Source organism: Pinus tabuliformis, chromosome 3_2 (assembly GCF_031772625.1).
Source record: "Pinus tabuliformis cultivar Carrire ecotype Pingquan chromosome 3_2, CPIR1, whole genome shotgun sequence".
NCBI classification, from domain to species: Eukaryota; Viridiplantae; Streptophyta; class Pinopsida; order Pinales; family Pinaceae; genus Pinus; species Pinus tabuliformis.
The window spans coordinates 608,002,419-608,022,726 of record NC_142302.1 but is presented as its reverse complement, the minus strand read 5'-3'; the positions used below and the strand labels follow the sequence as shown (position 1 = coordinate 608,022,726).

At 38.8% G+C, this 20,308-nt stretch overlaps 1 protein-coding gene across 4 annotated transcripts in view; it reads left to right on the top strand.

The window, feature by feature from the left end:
• LOC149182083 (uncharacterized) overlaps window positions 1-20,308 on the top strand; it is a 355,894-nt gene that overhangs the window by 313,555 nt on the left and 22,031 nt on the right. For 3 of the 4 annotated variants that reach the window (XM_089416738.1, XM_089416741.1, XM_089416739.1), the window contains one exon: window positions 806-854. In XM_089416738.1, coding sequence (XP_089272864.1) covers window positions 806-854 — 49 coding nt within the window. The remainder of the gene's footprint in view (window positions 1-805; window positions 855-20,308) is intronic. The other variant, XM_089416740.1, reaches the window with a different exon arrangement.

Here is a 20,308-nt window from a genome sequence, read left to right as displayed (position 1 = left end):
TTGTATGTGATTCTAATATTATTTGACACCTTTCATATTATTTGGGATCACTTTTCGGGAATAAAATATATTATTTGGAATCATTGGGGTATTGAATAATATGACGTTGTGTTATCAAAATTATGGTTTGGTTGTTTGAAAAAAAAATTGAGCTATTGAGTGATATAGCTTTCATGGAATGAATCACCCTTGCAATTAAACTTTGCGACTATATAGAAGAAGAAATTAACTACTGCAGAAACCTTAGGGAAAAAAAAGAATTACCCTAGAACACGACATTGGTGGACCACTTATCCTTAAATTGGGGTTATACAGTCCAACATTTGTTACCTCAATACACCAATTATATGAATATATATTTTGCTATTATGGGCGAGGAAAGAACTTTGAGGTGGCAGGAAGGTGGAGCTGATTGAATTTTAAAAGATATTCTACGTTTAACATGCCATTATTTCATGCTCACCAACTTCACATTGTTGCTCCAATCAGACATTTCTTTTAATAAAATGGAAAAACAAATTCAAAGTTTTTAAGTTGTGTTCTAACTATAGGTGAGATTCCATTTTATCTATTGTCTGTTGATTTGTTTATTAATAGTGTTGAGGAATGTGATCCATTTGAAGATAAATTTTAACTAGTTTTTCATGTATTTGTCTATGAACTCTGATTTGAAAAGCATTCTACATAGGAAAATTTCTCTTTGCAGTTTTTCAATCCTTAGGAATTTGCTCTCGTGAATTTCTTGACAATTTTTGGTTCATTTTTTGAGGTACCAAAGCTGACAATGAGATATTTGTGCATACAGTAGGTTACGAGATACGCTTGTCCTTACTATGAGGTTGTTCCAGAAGCAGGTAGCTCTCAACTTTCTTGTCAAATCAGAAATTAGCTGGCAATATGTAATGGATGAACAATTGTTTTCTGATGCTTTGGATAATATTCTGAATATTTTGAATCAGTTCAGGCATCATTCTAGTTATGCCATATTTTACAAAAAAAAGTAAATCCTTGCTTTCCTGGAAAAGGTTGATTCATTTCACATGTTATGTCAGTATATGCTAAGTAAACATGAAAAATGTGAAGAATCGGATGTTTATGTTATTATGAAATGAGGCTGCAAATTGCAATTGTGTAAATTTTCTTAACAATGGTGTAAAACGATCTATAAATTTTTTTGGAGGATTGGTTGAGAATTGCTCAAGCCTCCATGGAAATACACATCCAAAATTCGGTTGTCTGTGAGGACGTTGAGCGATATTTGAGGGTAATGTTGTCCAATTCCTTATTACTAGGAAATAAAAACTATCAGCAACTTTGGTCACTAGTTAACAGCATGGAAGAAAACAATCAAATGTAGCAGGAGATAATCATAATTAAAAATGGCTTCTTAACTGTTGGAATGAATAAGAATGAATCTTCTAAAGGTAACTTGAACACGGATGCATGATACATGTGATGTTGGTCAGACTGAAGAGAGGGAAAATGTATTAGAGTCTGAAACTTAAATAGGATTGGAAATAAATTGCAACTCTTACTTGAAAACACCACCAAAATAATAACCAATATAATTATAGTCAGGCAAGTGATGTGTATAACAGTTTGGGGAAAGGCTTCAGGGATAGGTATTTGATGAATCTGGAGAAAGCACTTATGGATTACAGAGAGGCATCCACATAATATATAGACAGAAAACATGCTAAAGATGATGCATAGATGCTGCAAGCATGCATGTGCCTTACTGATAGGTCCATTCTGGACTGTTGCTATGTCTCCTAGAGGCTTTTCTTCTTCTGCAGCCTCATCCATAGAAGCCCATGCTGCACATAAATCAAAGGCTGTGCAGGCAAAGCTGACATTTAAGTTAGCTGCAACTTAGAGTTGGTGCAATAAATGAAGCAGACCTTTGTGTGCACGATGATAAATTTCATGAGTTTCTTTCCTCTCCTGTGCAATTCATTAGTCCATCCACACTTGTTATGCTTAATTCATACAATAAAAGGTTCATTGTGTACACCAAATACCAAAACCAAAAAACTGGAGGATGTATCTGCTCAATGACTTTTTCTATCCATGTACAATTCGCTGCATTATCAGTGATAACCTAAGTTGCCTGGAAACGCGGGTTCGGGTACGGGTATGGGGACGGGAATGGGTATGTCACATTTTGAAACAGGGTGCGTGGGTTCGTCAATGGTATATACTACATTATAGTTTATATGTATATATAATATATTATATAAATTATAATATATATGAAATTGGAATTATGAAATTCAAATTATGAATTTTCAATTTTGAAATCTTCCAATTTACGGCAAGAAAAATAAAACATTGAACTTTCACATTGAAATTTCAAATTTAATATCAAGCAGAGAGATATGAAACATGATAATAGATATATATTATATTTCTAGGACTCCATTGTCATACTACATTCAAAATTTGCCTTGAGGCATTTCCACACATGAAATAGAAAATTACAAAAAAAGGTGAAACACAAGGTTTCCGCTGCAAAATAGTTTCGGCCTCTTGCCTGCAACTTGTATTGGCAAAATTTGGAAGTGCATTTGGCCTTTATGGAATTCGCACTGCCTCAAGAAATCGTTCCTGTAACTCCTTCCTCCTGCTACTCGATTGAGCTATTCGCTCTTCCTCCCAGCAACTGTTTCCATCAAATGGAAATCAAACAACTTCCCAGTAATGTGCATTGACTAACTCACACTGGCTAGTGCAACCTCTCTACAGAATAATTTGGCCTCTATTCCCTTCTCACGGAATGCTGGAATCGTGTGAAGAATTTCTCCGACAATCGCTTCTCAATTCTTCCTCTTGAAACTCTTGCTGCTGGTGTCCCTTTGCTTCAACTGCGCCCTTGCTAATCGCGGCAACTGGGTAAATCAAACTTCTCATGTGTGTCCCATTGACTTGCTCTTATAATCTCTCATTGAGCAACCAACGACCATGATCTAATCACAATCGATGGCTAAGATCATCTTGACCCCATCAAGTGACTTTTCGGAAGTCTCTAGAGAAAAAACGATTTTCCTCAATTAATCTGATTTAATTAACTATTTTTCTTATGTTAGACTTAGTGAAATAATTAATAATTGGCTAATTAATCTAATTGAGGTGTTTCTTGCGAAATCTTTTCTGGGTATTGGAGAAAATGTGTTCCTTAGACTCATAGACACCATAGAGACTAGAACACCTACCCATTGCTACCTAAAAAGAAGCACTCCCTCTTAGTGAGGAAGGTGTTCTCCACTACTTCCATCTTATCCCTAAAGTAGATAAACTTTGCCTTACTCAAGGCCTTCGTGAGAATATCCGCAACCTACTGATATGTGGGAACATGTTGTAGACGCACTGAACCATGTTGCACACAATCTCTGATAAAATGGTATCGATGTCAATATGCTTCGACCTATCATGAAAGACTGGATTCTCAGAGAGCTTGATGCACCTCTTATTATCATAGTAGATATTGGTTGAATCCAACCACTAACCAAACAAACCCACTAGCAGCTTCCGAAGCCAAATAAATTCGCATGTAGCCAAGCTAGCTTCCATGTATTCTGCCCCTGCAGAGCTCAGTGCCACAGTCTTTTGCTTCCTGTTGCACCAAGAGACAATCCCTGATCCAATACTGAAGGAACACCCTGAGGTGCTTTTCCAATCCACTGAATTGTCTGCCTAGTCTGCATCTGTATATCCACACAAACTGACACCATCACCTCGAGTATATCTCATACCATACGTGATTATGCCACACAAATACCTCAAAACATGTCACACTGTTGTCCAATGCACCCTCTTTGGTTCTACCATAAACTGATTGAGAATGTTGGCCGCGAAACAAATGTCTGGCCTTGTGTTGACCAGATACATAAGAGATCCGATCAACTGCCTATATAAGGTTGGGTTCACCTCTGCGTCCTATGATGCATCTATCTTCCTCTAGTTGGTGATCATAGGCCCTCTTTGGTTCTACCATAAACTGATTGAGAATGTTGGCCGCGAAACAAATGTCTGGCCTTGTGTTGACCAGATACATAAGAGATCTGATCAACTGCCTATATAAGGTTGGGTTCACCTCTGCGTCCTATGATGCATCTATCTTCCTCTAGTTGGTGATCATAGGCATGGACATTGGTCTACAATCCTTCATCTTGAATCTCTTCAGAATCTCCATAGTGTATCTCCTTTGACCAAGGAATATCTCCCCATTTGTCTGCCATACCTCCAATCATCAATCCTAGGAAGTAATGCGTCAGCCCCAAGTCATTTATCCCGAACTCTATTGCCAAGTCCCTCTTACAATCCTCTATAAGCCCTGATGACCCTATCAAGGACAGATCATCCACATACGAAACTGGTATGAGTGGCTCACCTCCTACCATTATATAGTAGAGGTTGGAATCAACTTTTCTCTTCACGAAGTCCATTTGTTGCAAGTAGCTATTAATCTAACCATACCATGCCCTGGGAGCTTGCTTGAGCTAGTATAGTGCCCTCTTCAGTCTACACACATGTGTGTCCCTCTGATGTGTCTCAGACACTCTTTTTGTTTGATATACATCTCCTCCTCTAGCACCTTGTTCAAGAATGCAATCTTGACATCCATTTGGTGAATCTGCTATACCATTTGCACTGCTAGAGATATCATGACCTTGTTGGAAGTGTATCTGGCCACTGGGGCGAAGGTCTCCTCATAATCTATGCCTCCCTTTTGCGCATACCCCTTGGCCATGAACCTTGCCTTATATTTCTCTACGCTACCATCTGCAACATAATTTGTCTTATAGATCCATCTGGAGCCGACTACTGCCATGTCCATTAGTCTAGGCACAACCTCCCATACATTGTTGATCATAATGGAGTTGTACTCCACCATGGTATCCTGCCACACCTAATGTTGTGCATCCTCATCATAACAAGGAGGCTCCCTGTCAACTACTTTTGCCACCAACACCTTGTACCTATATGGTTCTCTGCGCTCTCTAATGCTCGCTCTAGGACCTCCCACAAACTCCTGTGCATCCCTCAAAGTATAGAGCACCTCTCTACCTCTTCTTCCACTAGTGGTGGTTGGAGTTTCAAGCTCCTCATCCTACCCCTGCTGCTCCGTTTGATGTGAACTCGTAGGTCTTCTCCTGCAGTTGAGCTAGTGCTCGTATTGGTAATTGTACTAGTGCTCTGCTGACCCTGCTACTATCCTTGCAGTTGCTGCTCAACCCTTGGAGCTTCTTCTAGCAAATTGGAGATCTCTTAAAGGTTTTCTCCTTCTGGAACTTCACGTCCCATCTCACTATGATCCTCCTGCCACTAGGAATATAGATCCTGTACAACTTGGACGTTTTGTTGTAACCAACGAAGTTGCCCTTCTATGCAATTTGATCTAGTTTGGTGCATTTATCATCCGCAACATGACGCTAAGCTATGCTTCCAAAGATCCTAAAGTGCTCAACCTCTAGTTTCTTCCCTGTGGAGACCTCCTCTAGTGGTATCTTCCCTAACGCTCTATGAGGAACCCTGTTCTATATGTACACTGTTTTGTTGCATGCCTTCACCCATAGAAACTTGGGCATATCTTGATCTTATAACATCGCCTTTGCTGCCCCAAAAATTGTTTTGTTCTTCTGCTTTGCTACTCCATTTTGTTGTGGATCGTATGAAGTTGTCCACTCTCTCTTGATGCCCTCCTTCGCACAGAACCTCCTGAAGTCCTTATTTGTTTACTCACCCTCTCTTGATGCCCTCCTTCGCACAGAACCTCCTGAAGTCCTTATTTGTTTACTCACCTCCATTATTTGTACGAAGCACCTAGATCTTTTAACCCGTCGTGTTCTCCACAAGAGCCTTAAACTCTTGGAAGCGATTGAAGATCTCGTCCTTCTTCAAAATATAGATCTGGGTCTTCCTAGAGAAGGCATCTATGAAGGTCATAAAATACTCATACCCTCTAGGAGATTTGGTGGACATTGGGCTACAAATATTTGAGTGTACTAATTGCAACAAACCATTGGCTCTACTGTCACTCCTTGGAAATGTTGCCTTTGCGAACTTCCCAAGTACGCACCCTCTGCACATGTCATTGTGTTCCTTGCTCAATTCTAGAACTCCTGTCATGGTCTCCCTGAGCAATTTGAGCGCTCCATGGTGTAAGTGTCCCATCATCTTATGCCACAACTCTCTGAAATCTCTACCACTACTACTACTGTTATTAACTAGTGTGTTTGGAGAATCGAATTGCAACTTGTATAGCTTGTTTCTTTGAACCCCAATTTGTTTGACCTTATTCCAGCTTTGGTGTTTGATGAACACCTTCTGCCCCACGAAGTAAACATGGTACCCCTTATTCTGTAGTGCCAGATATACTGAAATTAGGTTCATACCAAAACCTGGTGCATGCAACACATTTGTAACATTGGTGTTCTTGCGTGACTGCTTGTAAATGCTGATGGTACCTCTCCCAACTGGAGTACACTTCGTTTTGTTTCCCATCTGGATCTGGAAGTCAATCTCCTCTTCCCTGTAACTGGAGAAGTAGTCTCTAACCCCTGTCATATGTGTTGATGCTCCATTATCTATATACCAGACACCTATTGATGTGGAGCTAGAGAGGCAAGTTATGAGAGCGAATTCATCTTCTAGCCTGGAAGACAAATCCTCAATGCCACTAAAGCTGTTGTTTGCTTCCCCTTCTTGTCCTTCTTCCGATTATGACATTGGTTGACATAGTGACCAAGTTGTCCGCAACCAAAGCATTTGACCTTTGAGAGGTCCTTCTTCTTCTTCTCTCCTTTTGAGCCTTGTCCCTTATTGGAACCATTCTTCGCTTTTACCTTCCTTGCTAGGGCAACATTTTCCTACTCCTTCTCCACCTCAATGCCTTGCCACTGCTATTGGTGCCATTGACCAAGCTGAGCCTCAATGCCTCTCAAGTGAAATCACTCCATAAGTGATCCCAATCTAGAAGTTTGTCTTGCCGAGAAATCACTTGCATGGACATAATCCATTCCTTTGAGAACCCATTCAGTGCTATGCGCACTAGCTCGTCATCACTTGGCTTGTCTCTGGAAAGTCAAACTCTTGTGAAGAAGCATCACTGAAGTCCCTTCCCTTTAACTTAACTCTTCCCTTTTTGATACGCAAGAGATTTGACTTATACATAAATACATGAGATTTAACTTATCTCTTCCCTTTTTGAAGAAGCATCATTGAAGTCCCCCTCTCAACTGAGTTCTGAAATGTGTCTTCAACAAATATCCAGCTCTCCTCTGCTAAAATTTCAGACCTCTAAACTGCTCCTTATTCTCAGGAATTGATACCACACAGACTCTCATGGGTAGCCTTAAAACTCAGGCTCATAGATAGATAATTCGCACAGGTGTTTTATCAATTGTTTACCTCCCTAAAATATGAGCAAATGCGCTCCTAGACAATGCCTTAAATACCACTGGTTTACCCTCAAACTAGGCTCGAGATTCGCGCTAGTTCTGGGCTGAGAATCTCACTGTCTCCCACAAAAATATGCCGCTGAGAAATATGTTGCTAGGACACTTGCCCACCCAGAAGTGTGACTGAACTTGACTCAAAAGAAGTCCTCAACCTGTATACAAACACTGACTGTGACTGTCTCCTTACGTTTGGAATGCCCTCCTTGGCTTAATCTTGGCTTTGTAGAGATTCAAACCCTTGTGGTATTAATTTTGGTTCTTTGTTGTATAATGTTTTCTCAAAGCCTCTTCCTCCTTTCTCCTTGCACCTCTCCTCGATAACTCTTATGAGGATGAATGAAGGAGCTCTTCCTTGTTACCTTCAAATGCAAGCTTGAGCTCCTCTAACCTGGCTGTGTACGACTCTCACTTGAGCTCTTCTTGCTACACAACCTCCTACAGTCTCATATTGCAGACTCAAGCTACCTCCTATGCTCTCCTCTTTCCTTTGAGAAGAATAATGAGAATCATGTTTTCCTTTTCCTTTTTGTCTTTTATAAGTGAAAGAAACCTAAACCTAATGATAAATGGCTAAGGTTAAATCTCAGTCCATGAGATCAATGGTTGACATCAAGCCCCCACTTAACCCCTTTTTCATGTTGACCCGCTCACTTAAAAACACTCCTAGTACTTTTTAGTGTTTTAGTACCATGGTCACTTTTTCTCTCATAAAGTGACTTTCAAAATATAAAAGTCACTTCAATAACATAAAGTAAAATTAAAATACAAGGTACACAACTTATAAAAAAGTACTTTAGTTCCTTGAAAATAATAAAGCACATAATGTCCCTAGACAAAAGGATGATTAATGTGCCCCCTAGGCCAAAAGGATAAATGTCTAGGAAAGACTTCCTTGGTACCATTTTTCTCAAAACGTTATATCTTCTCCAAATGTGGAATCACATCTCTGAGGCACACTATAATGGGATGTTACATTTGATGGCTCACTTTGACTGTTGCAATGTTTAGTGGTTCATGTTTGTATTATGATGAAAGCACAGTGATCTACATTATGTATATATTTATAGACAGTGATCTATATAACGTATAGAGAGACAATGGACTGTATAGAGTAAGACAATGATTTATATAACAACACCAACATGACTAAGTGGTGTCCTTATAAATCAAGGTTATATGTAGTATGGCTATGTCATGAGTTTGATAGTGAGAAAGTAATCTATGGCGCTGTCATGATTTACATGACAATGACATATGGCTGTTATATTTATGCTTGTGATAATGACAGTGACTTGGATCTATAGACTTGAACCTAAGTAACAGTGACACAATAATTTATTGATACAATGATATATGTAACAAAGATACAGTGACTGATGTAACAGTGAGACAGTGAAGGCATGATCTTGTTGTGATAGTGACCTTCTGATATGGTAGTAAGGCTAGATATGGAAGTAACTTATAACAATGGTAGTATATGGACAATAATGTACAACAAATTATATGACATGATAGTGATTAGTATGAAGTGATGGTAAAGATGTGGTAATTCCAGATGACAGTGATAACAATATGATACAGGTGACAGTGATCTTGCTATGATACATGTGACAGTGGCCTTGCTCTTATGATACACGATGATGACACTAGACAATGATATGATAGCAACTCTCTAGGATCAGATCGTTTAGTTCACAAACAAAGTTGTGCACTGACTTGGGTTGGCCCTAGGAGGCTTGATGTAATTAATGTATCTCATTCTCATTGTACTTTGTATATCAGTTGGACAATTGATGAATATCTAATAGAAGAAGAATCTGGTTGGGTTTTCCCCCTCATGGGGTTTTTCCCTAGTCTTTGACCTAAATCCTGTTCTCTCTTGTGCATGCTTTTCTTTTGTTGTTCTTTACTATTCTGTTGCATTGTTGATGTGTTATTGTTCTCTCTACATAATTGCCAATGATGATATTATGTAATGGAGTTAATGTAATGTGTAAATGATGAAATTTTTTGAAAATGCAATTAGCTACAACAAAGAACAATCAAATGCTAAAAACTAACATGGTATCAGAGTTGGGCTGAAGAAAAGTCATTGAGATCACTCCTGTGAAGACACCAATGGATCAAGTAGAGTGAAAGAGATGAAGATGACAGAGACCTGAAAGAATGCTAGGGTTTGAAGGAAATCCTTGTTCTTACAATAAAGGTTAGGGTTTGTTAGAAACCCTCAGAATGACCTTGATATGGAAAGGGCCTTGGTGTGATTCAAAATTTCTTCATGTTATGATGTGATTTTGTAATATCCCAAATGAGATATTTGACTAATTTTGCATAAATTGAACTCAACCCAAATTTCACCATTAAATTATCATTCATTTAACAGAAGATTGCCATGTAAAATATAATAGATAAAGTGCATGCAATTCCATAAAACAATAGGCAGAAAATAATCTCAGCTTTATTATAATATAAATTGGGGTTTACACGCTGATACAATAAAATAGCTGAGATGGGAAACTGGCCTCAAGAATCTGCTCCCATATTGTGTTGGCCCTCCAAAACTAAACTGAAATATCACTGCTGAGCTCTCTTGTGAATTCTGGATGAATTCACCAAGTGGAGATGGGTACTCACCCAATCTCACTGAATCCCCTGAGGGTTTCCACCTGTGGCTACTGCTAGAGTAGAGAACCAGGTTCTCAACCTCTCATACAAGAAGGAATATCAAATCCAAGATGTCCTTTAATGGCCTCCTCCTCCTCTTTTTATTAGAAGCTCCTGTTTTATTATTATTTTAATTATTGAGCACATTTCCCTTAAATAAAATATTCTTTTTAAGGTGGGAAAATGGTAAATTGGCCACCATGCTTCCTCAAGCAATCGAAAATAACTTCTAGCCATCCCATCCTATAGTTATTCTCGTTCTGATTCCAACGAGCTATTATACTAAGTTGTTCTGCCAAGTATTCCTCTCGAAATTCCACCTTAAGCGAAATAAATAGAGTCAGGGCCATTAATAACTCAGTTTTTTGAAAGTTCTCGGAATACAACGGAACAAAAGGCAAACTATGTGGATGATGGAATATACTAAGCGAATGCCCTCGGACCTCATAAAAACTCCTCAAAACCCCATGAAACACCTTTTGAAGCCTCTGGGCCCGCTGATGAAGTAAACCTGCACCTGTGACCTCTCTGCCCCAACCTTGAAAGTCCATCCTAACCATGCCATGAGGAATACCAAAAAAAAGGAACATTACAGATTTGTAGGAAGCAAATCCCTATGATAGAGTCAGAGAAACTCTAGGTGAGGGTATGAGTCAAGATCCAGTGGTCATCGATAGTTAAGCTTGGTTACTGATGAAAGAGATCAAGGATACAGGTGGTGTTCAAGAGGAAGCATTTGCAGATAACTTTGAAAAATGATTGATGGATAGTAATGACTCATGAAGGCCAGATCAAGAGGGAGCTAGAACTTCCTTCAATCCTCATTGAAAATAATTACTTTCAACATTTATGTTATTTTCTACTCTCATTTAAATTTATCAATTTTAGTCTATTGTTTATTCTTTGTACATGAGTATTTGAATGCTTTTAACTTCTTGGATGAGGATGTGATCAAGGAAAGGAGATCATGAGGATCATTTGTGTAGGAAGAGTAAGCTCCAAGTGGGAGTTGGTGCACAAAGAGTAAACTCCAAGGAAGAGTTGGTGCAGTATAATGAAGAAACCACTCTCCTATCTAGAAAAAAGGATGACAGTCTTGCCTCATCACCAGGTACACTTTCATTATGTTTATTTACTTTGCTATTATTGCTCTTGCTCTTATTTTGGGATCAACAGGTACATCTAATTAATGTGAGGGCCAATCCTCTATATTGAGATTAAGAAGTATGTCGAGCCATCCCATGATTAGAGTGGCACTTGAGAGATGGACAAGAGCTCAGGCCTCGGAGGAAGGATTACACTCTCCCAAGTTGATAACTATGATTGAAGAGGCTTCCTATTCAGAGGGAGTAGATTGTCAGGTTGAATGTAATAGTTTGATGTGATGATAACAACTATATTTCCTTCATGCAAGGACCATTCTAGATGACAAGATTGTTCATTTTTATAGCATCGGATGTGCTCTAGCCTCGAGATTTTGCAGAGAGGCTGAGACACATGCATTCTCCAGGACTCCTAAATCGTTTGGAAAATTCCACTTAGAGATGGTTTAATTAAAACTTAGGAAATGTGATTAATTAAAGGGTATTGATTAAATCTAGTGCGAATCTTCTAGAAGAAGACGAGGATCAACTCCCATTTAATCTTGGCCTTTGATTAGATTTTAATCTTGGTCGTTGGTGCTCCAAAGAGAGATTATAAGAAGGAGCTTGATGGGAACTTGGAAAACACATAAAGATAGTGAGATATAGAGATCAAATTTCTCAAGAGCAGCGGCGCTGAGTTGTTGTCGAGAGATCGAGTGATCTTCTTGCAGTGAGGGGCAGGGATAGTAGATCAGAGGAGCATTTTCTAGTTCTGGAGAGTGCAAGGTAGAGAAGGCGATGAGAGGTTTAGAGAGGCAGCGTAGAGCTTTAGAGGGAGTCTGTATTTTTGCTTGGATTTCCTTTGAAGCAGCGAAACCATTTAGCATGCTCTACATCTTTAATGTCAACTGATTACCACACTGCTTCTTCAACTCGGACAATCCTTCACCATCAACACACACAAGGGCAAGTCAAAAATTTCGTTGGTAAGTGCCAACCAAGCCAAGAAACTAATTAGTTCTAGCAAGAAGGATGTTTTATTGTTTTTAAGAGAAAATTATTCTGTAAAAAAGTCAGTAAAATAAAAGTCATCCTCAAATGGTACACTAAGAAACAAGAATAGCAACTGGAAGAGTTGTTGCAAGCATACTGGGATGTGTTCCAGGAGTCAAAAGAGCTACTACCACTTGAGAGGGAAGTGGAGCGCGAGATCTGGCTATTCCGAGACACCCCGTTACCAAACATTGGGTTGTACAGGGAATTTATTATAGAAGTGAGGTGAAGAAGTAGTTGCAACAACAACTAGAATAGGGTGTCATTTTACGAGGTGCCTTACCATGTGGGTCACCCATCATCATTGTGCCAAAGGAGGATGGGACTTGGTGGATGTGTATTAATTAGAGGGCATTAAACAAAATTGCACTAAAAAACAAGTACCCATTTCCAAGGATAGATGATCTACGGATTAGTTGCAGCAAGTGAAATACTTCACCAAGGTGGAATTAATGTTTGGATATCACTATTTTTGTGTCAGAGAGGAAGATACTTGGAAGACTACCTTCAAAACTTGGCAAGGTTTGTAAGAGTGGTTAGCCTCATAACGTTTGGCCTATGCAATGCACCAATGACATTTTGTGAATATTTGGATGCCCAAATTGCTACTGCAGCAACTGATTATGTTTCTTTTATTTGTTAATTACTGAACAAAATTATTTACTGTTTCCTATAGTAAACACCGAAACTAATACACCACAGTCTTCACCATTAAAATAAAATGCGGAAACAAGAAACTGAACAAGAAAGAAATACACAACACATCTACACAGTTATTTTTGGACAAATGTCCCCGGAAAAATCCAATGTGAGAAAACCGGTACAACAACTCTGAGTGTTTTATTATTATGCAGTAGTAATTTCTAAATACAATCTTTGGATGCCCTCCTGGCTATCCAATACAGAGAATATCACTGACAGAGAGATGAGTGAGATTACCTCACACTATCACTGGAAATCCTGGCTGATCTAGCCACTGAATGACTAGCCCCTGGTTGCCTTTGCACATTCATTGCGTCAGCCCAGCGTCACACTGTCTAGGGCCTATGTCACTTCTCTCGGCTGATCGATTTGCCTCTGAGATTCTGACTTCTTCTCTCGCGGTCTCACACCCCGACTTCCAGCTACAGAAATCGATCTCCTCAACAAATTTTGGGACTTACTCAAGTTTCTACACTGCCTTTGCGTGGACCTGCGTCAGCCTCTTTTGGCTCTATGTTGCCTCTCCCGGATCGCTCTCTGCCTCCTCTGCTGAGTATTCTTGGATGAGGATAAATCTCCAACCGAAACCATCCCTGCCCCTCACTACAAAAGCACACTTCGAATTTCTCACCCGCCGCTGCTCTGCTTCAAAAATTCGATCTTCTGAACTCTTTCGATGTGTTCTCCAAGTGCCCATCGATGTCCTTATAATCCTCTAGTTGAAAACCAATGACCCAAATTAGATTCTAATCAATAGCTTAGATCATGTGGACTTGATCTCCGTCTTCTTTTAGAAGTTTCACCCACAGTTTAGATTAATACCTGTTGTCGCATAGATTGTCACGACAACGCTCAGACCGGGGGCTGTCACCCTGATCCCCGATCCCTCCGTTTAAGCTGTCTCCCGAGGCTAACGGGGGTAGACCCTATGGGATGAATGAAGACCAACTGTGGACCAGTTGGGTTGGGAGACACAACAAGGCAATTTAGCAACAGATTGATTTTAGAAATTAATGTCCAGTGCCTTATGGAATTAGTGATTAAATGATTATTTATTAAATGTTGCAAAAGTATGAACCTTGTAAAACAATCATTTATCATCAAATAACTCGAGCAAAGATGAATTTTGCCAAATGCAAGCTAATCAACAAATGCATAATGCCTTAATAATATTCCAGCAATTAAAATTTAAAAGATTAAATGCTTTAAGCAACCACAAAATTTAAATGCTGACCAAATTTCAAATAGTTAATCTCGAGATATAAACATTTTAAGCACATTTAACTATACCACAACCGAAAAAAGACTTTAAAAAGAATTTCCAATTTTTAATTATTTTTTTTTTCTCCAGATTTTTTTAATTTTTTAATATATATATATATATTTTATATCTTTTTAGTTTTTTTATAATTTTTTGAATTTTAAAAATAAAATAAATCAAAACTAAAGTCTAAATAAATAAAACTTAAATCTAAATAAATCCAAATTTAACTTTTTTATTTTTATAAAAAAAATTATTTTTCATGAATGAAATAAAAAATAAAACAAAACTATTCTAAGTAATGACTAAACTAAACTAAAACCTAAAAATCAAATAAATCTAAAAAAAATCAAAAGAAAAATATGAAAAATCTATAATTTAAAACCTTTTATGATTTTATAATTTTTTTATGATTTTAAAATTTTTAATTAAAAATAAACAAAACTTAAAATCTAAATAAAATCTAATCTAAAACTAAACTAACACCTAACAAAATATGAAACAAACTATGAACGTTAACTTAAATGAAAACTAAATAAAACAAACGAAAAGGGAAATTCGAATATTTTATATATATATTTTTTTATTTGAAAGAAATCAAACCTAAATTCTAAATGAACTCTAATAAAAAATAAAAATCAAATCTGAAATCTAAACTATACAAAAATTAAAATGCCAATTCTGTATATATAAAAAAAGGTGAAATTTATAAAATCTAAATTTTAAATAAACAAAACTCAAATCTAAAAAAAAAATCTAAGCTAAAACTAACCAACACATATGAAAAAAAGAACGAAGGAAAACTCACGGCTATCAAATTTTTGTTTTCTATTTTCGCTGTTGTAATATGTAGGTTTGTGGCAGGGTGCTCGACGGATTTGACGCAGAGAAGACGGATGCAGTTTGAGATGAGGGTCTGCATGTTTTTGCAAGTTTGACAACAAATGTGTGGAGCTGTAGAATGAGTTTGCAAGTGTATTGCGGAAAGCTGGAGAGGGAAATCGTGGGTTCGAGTAGTAATGATGAAATGGAGACTGCGTGAGGGAGAAAGGGCTCAACGGAATGGAGCAAGGGACGGATCTGGCAGCGGCTATTAGAGAAGAACTGCAGGTTTTGAAGGGAGCTTGCTGCGTGGGGAATTTGCGTGGAACAGATGGAAGACGCAGTGAGTAGGAGGGATGCGTGGAGAGATGCGTGGAGGGGTAGCAAATGGCTGAAATGGAGCAGAACAACAGTGAAAACGCAGCTGAGAGAGAGATACATAGGTGGGCAATGGAGCAGCATGGAGGTTTTTTTTTTTTTTTTTTTTAAATCTTTGCCAGAAAAATGGTAACGGCGTGGATTTCTTTTGCAGGTTTTGGTAGCCAGAGAAAACCGAACAAAGAGCAGAGAAAAACCGTGGGATAGTCTATGTGAAGGGATGACGTGAGGAGGAAGAGAAATACGCAGGTGGCTAGCGTGGACAGCGTTTGGAGGCAGCGTGGGTATGCAGAGAGTTGAAGAATGGATGCAAGAGAGAGGAGCTGAGGGATGGCAGCACGTAGGTGCAGAGAAACTTGGACGACGGCGTAGGGATGACCGCGTTTTGACAGAGCAAGCTAAAAAAAATCGATCTTGGGCAGCATAGAAATTTAAACCATAGGTAACAGACTCGTAATCCAAAAACTTAATCAGAATTTTAAATCCTTCCTACTCCAGATTGCTTGATGGAAACCTTGAAAAATTTTCAAAATCTGTACCTGCAATAGCAAAAAAAAAAAACCCAGAAGTAAAATGTGCAAGAAACAAAACTAAAAACCCTAAAACCAGCTAAATAATTACAGTAATTACAGCTCAGAGGCTCTAAATAGCCAGATTTGTCAATATGCCACAGAAATATTTTCAAAATTTAAAATTAATGTGAGATACTTCAGAAAACCCTTCATGCATTCATAAAAAATTTTAAATGACAAGCCTGGAATCAAAACTGGATGGGCTCTTTCAGAAAACACAATCCGAGAGTTGGCTGGTTCAACCAAGAACTTCCTTTAACGCCCAGTAATCTAAAAAGAGGGATTTCTTGCACAACTTAAAATCAACCATTAACATAGAGGGAGAAAACAATAGTGAAATCCAAATCAAATGGAGATACTTGCCATTATATTTGAGAATTTAAACTATCATTCAAACCGCAGAGATCAGACAAGATACTTGTGCCTGAATCAATCTTCATCAAGCTACCATCAATGGCTGAAAATAAAATTATGCAGAAAAGTAAAACATCTTATAGCTTTTCCAGAAGAGTAACATCAACAAGATTTTCAACCCCAAAGTTTTTCTTTATTGCACAAAAAAAAATGACTACAAGAGAGCTTTCTTTAGCACCAGACTCGCAGATCCAATCTCATCTCAAATGACCCCTAACACCCTATTTAAAGGAAAAATTCCCAATGGCTAGTTCGAGTGATCCATGTCAAACTAATCTCGACCGTCGATGAGGATCAAAATCCCTTTTAATCTCATCCGTCGAAATTTTAAATGCATTTTAATATATTAAAAAATTAAAACTTTGCATTTATTTTCTCAAAACTTTGACTTATTATTATTTTATTTTATTTTTTAAAATTTTTATTTATTTTTAATTTATTTTTTAAATTTTATTTTATTTTATTTTTAGTTATTTTTTAATTTTTTTAATTTTTTTTATTATTTATATCTTTTATTTTTATTTTTTTATTTTTTTATTTTGGATTCTTGAACTTAGCCCTTTGTAAAAATCACCTAGGACCTAGGACTTATGAGGGGATTAAAACATTTTCTAACACTCAAGACACTTTACATCATGTCTTTTACAATTTTACATCTCAAGGGGGAAAACCGATTTGACATAGACCCTCATAGACCACCCAGTTCTGCAACACAATTATTATCTTACAGATCAAGCAATTTGTAATAACCTAACCAAATAGTTAGGGTTATTTCCAAATTACTTTTACATAGACTCTAAGCACACTAGGATTCCCCTAAGATTCTAATGACAAAATTCATTTTGGCTTTGGGGTTACGCTGAAGGAAAACTCCGCTGATCATGGATTGGTGAGACAAAAAACCTTCCGGAACGTAGATCATCACTAGAAAATTAGGTTCGCTTAGGCAGTTTACATACATGATTCAGATCTGTTAAAATTATTTACAATTTACACATTCAGACTGGGTTTACAACATAACATGATCGGGTTGACGATGACTGTCGAATGAAACGAACATGTCGATCAAGCGCTATCCCTTTTGCGAAAAAGGGGGTGTACTACTATGGACAGTTGACACATAGTGGTCAACAATACCCATTAATTATTTTAATTTCCTAAGCTTAGACTTAGGAACCTATTAAAAATAATTAATTATTTTAATAAAACTGTCTCCGGGTGGAATTTCCCAAAACGATTTCTGGGTATTGGAGAATGCATGTGTCTAGGCCTCCTTGCAAATTTTGAGATTTAAAGCACATTCCATGCTACTAGAAATCGTCACTCCCTCTTAGCAAGGAATGTGTTCTAGCAATGCACCCTACTGAAGCATCACTCTGTTTTGTAACATCTGCTTTTGCGTTTGTGATGTTTGACATCACTGCCCACCAACTACTGCGCAAATGCTGCATCTATACTGCTGCTGACCATGCCATTGTCAACACTGCATCACTATTGCAACTCCCTCTCAAATTCTACATCTGTGCTAGTGCTGCCACTTCCACTGCTAATACTGCATCTGCACTGTAACCTTCTCCAACTGTTGCTGCTACTATAGCAGCAATGGAAAAGCATCCTAAATTACTGAACTGGTGTTCAGTATGATGCATCTCGTTGCTAGAGTTTTGACTACTGCTAGTCTCTATGTTGATCCTCCGAAGCTTCTACGCTGCTACTGACTCTGCTCTGTGCCAATTGCACTGTTGTCAACTCTAGCACTGCTCTGCACCGACACTGGTCCATCCTACCACTTTTGATTTGGGCTCCCATAGCAAGGAATTGATCCGAGAGGTGGACTCCTCAAGGATCTTGCCAAACTGCAGTCCTTTCGAACTACAGCTCTAGATCTCCCCACCTCCCTCCTGGAGATTCCTGGGCTGTCATGGCAAACTCCTCCTCCTTGATCTTTGCAGTTGCAACCTTCGGATCATGCTTCTCATCTTTGCCCTTCTTCTTGAGAGGACACTGTGTTGCATAGTGACCAAATTCTCCACACTTGAAGCATTTAATCTTCGAGACGTCCTTCTTCTTCTTCCGCTGCTCCTGCTGCCCCTTGGATGCAAGGGTTGCATTCTCTTCTTCCTCCTTGGGCTTCAACCTATTGTTGCTTCTTCCGTCAAGTTTACAATTGACCAAGTCTCTCCTTAGCTCCTCTTGCTTAAGAGTTGCCCACATTGCATCCCAGTCTGGCAAAGTTTCCTTGGCCAGGATGCTCTGGACAAAACTTGCCACTCCTCAGAAACTGAATTTAGGGCCAGTCTTACCATCTTGGAACCTTGAGATGTTGACCCCACAGCTGCCGACTCGTCTCACAACTGCTAGCTCGTCTCGGGTCTCCTAAAGCTTAGTAAGGAACAGATTAATGTGTTCCCCCTTCTGCATTTGCATAGATCTCATCTTTTGTTCCAAGTACATTTTCCGCTGCTCATAAGATCCTTGATATAGCATTGACAACACATTCCACATCTCCTTGGCAGTGTCTCTGCCAACGATGTGATAGACTATATGACCCTTCACTCTGTCAAAGATCATTCTCTTAGTCTTTGCCATTTCTCCCTTGTGCTTCTTGAGTGGATCTAGATCCGCGAGCTCAGCTACCACACTGTTGACGTAGATCTTGAGAAAATGCTCATCCAGAAGGCATGACATCCTTGCCTGATCTCTCAATCCACTGGCTGCCATCTCTGCCAATTGAAAATGTCGAATGACCTCCTCTCTTTTGCTGCTGCTCAACAAATGAGATTTCGAATTCCTCGGCTAGGAATTCTTTGAGGAAGAAATTCCCTGAAGTGTCTATCCTCTTCCCTCTGACGCCTTGTTGCCCAACAACTGCCTGTAGAAAATTGCGTCCCACTAGAAACCCCTCTTCACTGAAGCTTCTATTGCGCTGCTCCCTCTGCCGCTGACAAATTCTGATCTGGAAATCCTACCTCTTTGTCGACTCACTCCGACAGAGATTTACCATGAAAATCTTGCCCTCCTGGCTTGACTGTGCAAACCCTTTGGGGATTAGAATTGCTGCCTCTATAGGAATTTCGAACTCCCTTTCTCCTTCAGCGTTGGGTTCTTCCGACACTGCTCTCTTGTTTCACGTGCAACTCTGATACCATGTGAAAATTTGGATGCCCAAATTTCTACTGCAGTAACTAATTATGTTTCTTCTATTTGTTAATTAATTAACAAAATTATTTACTATTTCCTACAGTAAACACCGAAACTAATACACCACAACCTTCCACCATTTAAATAAAATGCGGAAACAAGAAATTGAACAAGAAAGAAATACAAAATTATTTTTGGACAAATGTCCTCGAAAAAACCCAATGTGGGAAAACCGATGCAGCAACTTTGAGGGTTTTATTATTATGCAGTGGTAATTTCTGAATACAATCTTTGGATGCCCTCCTGGCTATCCAGTATAGAGAATATCACTGATAGAGAGATGAGTGAAATTACCTCACACTATCACTGGAAGTCTTGGTTGATCCAGCCACTGAATGACTAGCCCCTGGCTGCCTCTGTGCAGTCATTGCGTCAGCGCAACGTCACACTTTCTAGGGTTTGTGTCACTCCTCCCGGTTGATCAATTTGCCTCTGAGATTCTAACTTTTGTTCTCCCAGTCTCACACCCCAGCTTCCAACTACAGAAATTGATCTCCTCAGCAAATTCTCGGACTTGCTCAAGGCTCTGCGTGGCCGTACGTCAACCTCTTGTGGCTCTATGCTACCTCTCCCGGATCTCTCTTTGCCTCCTATGTTGAGTATTCTCGGATCAGGAGAAATCTCCAACCGGAACTATCCCTGCCCCTCACTGCAAAGGTTCACATTGAATTTCTCACCGACAGCTGCTCTGCGTAA